At 33.2% G+C, this 4,898-nt stretch overlaps 1 protein-coding gene across 1 annotated transcript; it reads right to left on the minus strand.

The window, feature by feature from the left end:
- Positions 1-156: 156 nt before the first annotated feature.
- Positions 157-4,898, minus strand: LOC146958779 (amino acid permease 6-like). Its single transcript, XM_085740307.1, has 7 exons — positions 4,743-4,898; positions 4,279-4,512; positions 2,107-2,200; positions 1,737-1,951; positions 1,162-1,307; positions 789-1,016; positions 157-694 (listed from the first exon to the last, which is right to left on the minus strand). Exons 1-7 carry the CDS (start codon positions 4,810-4,812, stop codon positions 272-274), a joined length of 1,410 nt encoding a protein of 469 aa, XP_085596433.1. The 5' UTR covers positions 4,813-4,898; the 3' UTR covers positions 157-271.

The raw sequence follows: 4,898 nt of genomic DNA on the forward strand, positions 1-4,898 counted from the left end.
GATCCTTGGTGATGTGAATTCCCACGTCTCTACTCAAGTAACTAGCAAGATCTCCTGAGACCTTGTTAGAGAAAGACTTGGGATTTTGGATATTATTATTATTATTTACTAGTGATTACTATATATTTTATCATGCACAAAAAAAAAATCTGAAAATATTAAAAAATAATAGATTTAATTTTTGGTCAAGAAATAATAGATAATTATAGATATTTATATGTTTCTAACAACTTATTTATATATCATTAGCAAACGATAGAAGAAGCCCGGGTTAATTTGGATTGAAGGGATGGTAGGTCTTAAGATCTGACACAATTCCTTCAATTGATCCAACTGCAGCAACAAGAGTAACAATCAAACAAAATCCACTCAGCAATCTCATTCCAATCCATATAGGAGAATACTTGGGCACTTTGGCTTGTGTCAAGTACATCTCTGTTGGAAAGTACACTGTCAAAGGAAAGAACGATATGGCTCCTAGCAATCCCACAACGTTGTTGAAGAATGGTAATACCATAGCAATCAATGTTGTAATTATCACATAAATTGTCCTCCAAATTAACCTGAACATGTTCATTCTCCATGTGCCAACAAATGGAATTCTTACATTATATTCTTTTGTCATCAATTTGCTTTGTGGCCATTGCTTACTGCCCAAACGTTCCACTGCAGAAAATATAGGTTGTGCAAATACCTGTACACATTAATAAAACTAATCTTAGTTTATTCTATTACCTATACAATAATGCTCATGTAGAAACATGTTGGTTCATAAAATAATTATTTACCTGGTAGGCTCCGACTAGATGAATAATGATGAAAAGATTACCAATATCAACAAGCCAATATGGTTCATAAAAACCAAATCCAGTTAAGAAGTTTCCTGGTGCCTTGTTTCCAAATGCTGCATAGCCTAGAAGACCACATAATGCATAAAAGAATGTGGTGATTAAAATTCCAATAAAACTTGATTTTTTCATAACTTGATTTTCTGGTGGGCTTGATTTTAATGTGTCCTGTATATAAAAAAAAAAAAAAAAAATTGAAATCAGATTACTTGCCTGATGCAGGGAATTTTTAAAAATGGGGTCTTAAATTAACAATCCAAGGAAGTTTAAATGACCATAAGTATGAACTTGTGTTGTCTCTAAGATTACTTGCCTGTATTTCAACAATAACCATGCTGAAAGCATAAGCAAAAGCTATGTTTCCAATTGCTTGGAAGGTATTCCACAGCTTCTCCGAGCCTGTCACATCCACTCCAACAACAAGCCCTGTAAGGCCTGTATTGATATGGTATCCTTCTTCTATATAGGATCAAGAACAAAACATTCCAATGTATGTTAGTTTTAAATATCATGCATATTTGATACTAAAATGTTTGTACATAATTGAGAAAACATTTTTTGGCGTAGTGCATATAAGCATATATCTAAAGTACCTAATTTGGATAAACAAATTGAGTAAAATTTTATAGCATAAGCGTTTATGATATAAATGCTTACGTATAATCTATTTATATAATAGAAATTGAAATCAATTCAAACTGTTTTCAAATAAGCTACACCTTGTTTTCAAAAGCTATACTGAAAAGTTAAATGAAATAAGTTGAAAACAACTTATGAACATGTCATAAGTTTTTTTCATAATAATCTCTTCCATACAGTCTCGTAAGTGCTTTTTTAAATAGATAATCTCAAATAAGTCAATATACAGAAATTAAAGGGATGCCTAACCTGCAATTTTGGCTATGGAGAGACCAATCCCTATGGAAGCATAACCAAAAGACATGATGGCAGCAACAATAGAGAGCCATGAAAGTTCATGGAAATTGGGGATTTGGCTTAGTAAAATCTCAAAGATTCCAAAGATGGCCATATATTGATAGTTTGATGTACTGCAGTCAGCTTCATGACCATACTTATGAAAGCAGTTGCATTTTTGTATGGCCCTATTATATTAAAAAAACAAGCAAGTATTATCATTACTATTACTATAGTACTACTATTATCATGTACATTCACAGTTTTGACTTGAGTACATATTATATTTTCATAGGTTTATAAATCAGCTAATGATATAGTGAGAGATTTATTAAATTCTTACACCATGCTAATGGATCCTGTGAGAGTGAAGCCAATGGTAACACCCACCAGATTTGCGTACTGAGCCAATGCACAATACCTGTATTGAACTCCTCCTGTAGAAAAAGGAGAGATAGATAAACAATATGTTCTGCATTTTTTGTCCCGCATTGTGCAACTAGCTAGTAATTACTTGCAACTACTTTAGATTGAAAAAAAAAAATATTACTAGCAACTAACCAAAAACAATTCTCCTTCCAAGCACTTTTAGAACCAATATTCACCGCTCACTCTTAGTCTAGTATGTGAAGTAATATCATATGCGGTTTTTCTAGGCTTGACCCTCTTTGATGAGTTTTTCAACTCTTGGTGGCCAAAAAATTTCACTTTTTTAAAATGTGTATAGGTAAATGAAACTTCAAGCATTGAACAATGCTAGAGCATCTCGTATCTCGTAATTCTATGGCTAACTTCCTCACCATTTCTTGTATAAATCTTAATTAATTTCTCTTATAGAGGATGAGAGGTCCATATTCTACTTTGGCATCCACAAATTGGGTCCAAATTCTTTCCCGTACCTATGGCATACACTACAAGAATTTAATCAATGATTTTGCGAGTGCCAAATGCCCTCACAATGGTGAAAATAAACTCACGTAGTGGATTATTTTTGGCAGATATGAACCACCCTGAAAAAATGTCCTCACAAATGTTTGTGGCGGGATTAGGCCGCTGCAAACCACATGCATGTCCATTCTAGTGGACACCCGTGTGTGCAAAAAAAAATGCACATATGCGTCAAAACATACATAAAACACTAGAAGTTGGAGTTAAGGTGAGTCCACTTTTCAAACTCACTTGGATTGGTGTTGTGGTGTTGACTTGAAACATTGGATTGTGTTGGTTTATTTTCTTCAAAAAGAAGGTGACTCCACTTTTCTCTCGAAGGATAGATGTCATGGAAGGTGAGAAGCAGTTGTGGGAGAAGAAAACTAGAGATGAATAACTAAATATACCAATTGGAGAGAGACGGGCGGGGACGGGGACGCATGTGCCATGTCTTTCGTGATGATTTTGTGATACTAAAATTCACTACATTTGGCGTTATTCTTATTATTTATGATTTCCGAATCCGCCAAATACTAATAAATTCATCATATGCGGATGTTTCGTGATTCAATATTCCGTACAAAATAGAATCCCTAAAAAATAAATGATTTATGAATCCGACAAATACTAATAAATTCATCATTCGCGAATGTTTTGTGATTCAATATTATGTACTAAATAAAATCCCTAAAAATAAAGGAGAATGCTAACCAATGCCCCAAAGGCAATGGTTAAGCATCTAAAAGAAGTAGATTTTTATGAAAAAAGTGTGTAATTATTGCTTGATCAAAAGTAACATATTACATTTCCAAGACAAAATTTCTATTTAAGGATTCCTTAACCATTGCCCTGAGGGCACTGGTTAGCAAGACCCAAAAATAAAATAAAAAATAGTATGTAGTACATACAAATTCTTTTATGAAGTTCATGGTTGCAATTAAGATGTCCATTTTCTTTCTTAACAAATAAGTGTGCGATTCGGTCAAATCATTAAAAGCTATGTTTTGTAATTACCTTAAATTTTGTTATCGTCTATAAGTTCAATCAAATTTCAATCGTTGGATTTAGATAAGATTTGGCGTGTTCAACAACTCTTGATTCAAATCATTTTTACATTGGTTATAAAAACACGGATTCAAACAAAAACTTTCTCAAATTTTCAAAGTATATGACTCAAAAGTAAAACATTAAAAACTATATTTTGTAATTACCTAGAATGTTTGCTATCATCTATGGATTCAATCAAATCTCGATCGTTAGATCTAGATTTCCCGCGTAATCAAATATTTGATTTCGCGCGCTTAATAACTGGATTCAACCCTTCCTTTTTTTTGGTCAAGTGATTCAACCCATTTTTACATGGGCTATAAACAGACGAATTTTGATCAAAAAAAATACCCAAAATTTGGTTAGCGTCTATTAGTATAGTCAAATCTCCATCCTTAGATCTAGATTCACCTTTGATCTAATCCAATTAAATATATAAATTTTGACTGAAATTGGATATAAAAATATAAATTTTGACTGAAGTAGGACCCAAATATAGGTCTTGAAAGTAAAACATTAAAGATTGAGTTTTGGTTACCTAGAATACTTTTGACCATGGCCATGTAGGTGGGGTTTCTGATTCCATGAACAGAATCAGGATACCTGTAGCAATCAGCAAGGAGAAAAGAAGAGAGGAGAGTGATGAGTGAGAAGAGTATGAGAACAATACTCCCTGCAATCCAGCCCAATTGTGCCATAGCCCATGCCAATGACAACACTCCAGATCCTATTACAGCAGTCACTATGTGTGCACTCGCAGTTACCCATGATCCTTCATGCACATAAAATTATCCATGTTAAAAATAACAAAGTTAAATAATTACAACTCAGATGGTAGCTACAACAAGAATATTTAAAGTATTGGAGGTGCGGATTCAGACCCACAATTTCTCATTTCCTTTGTGTGATTCTCGTAACTAGATTACTTGACTAAAAAAAACATAACATAATAATAACATGTCAAAATGAAAAGAAAAATAAAAATTCAATCAAGATAAAAACCTGTTCGTTTTATGAGACCATCATCATCATATTTTCCATCATCTATCGAGAAGCTACTCTGCAGTGCCATGGCTCACTCTCTCTCTCTCTGTGTTTCTTTGAAAACTGTGTTTATGAAATTGAGGAACTACACCTAAATTTAAGACATGCATGAAG

The sequence above is a fragment of the Medicago sativa genome, chromosome 1 (genome assembly GCF_051527215.1).
Source record: "Medicago sativa cultivar Bolivia chromosome 1, Bolivia_mono, whole genome shotgun sequence".
NCBI classification, from domain to species: Eukaryota; Viridiplantae; Streptophyta; class Magnoliopsida; order Fabales; family Fabaceae; genus Medicago; species Medicago sativa.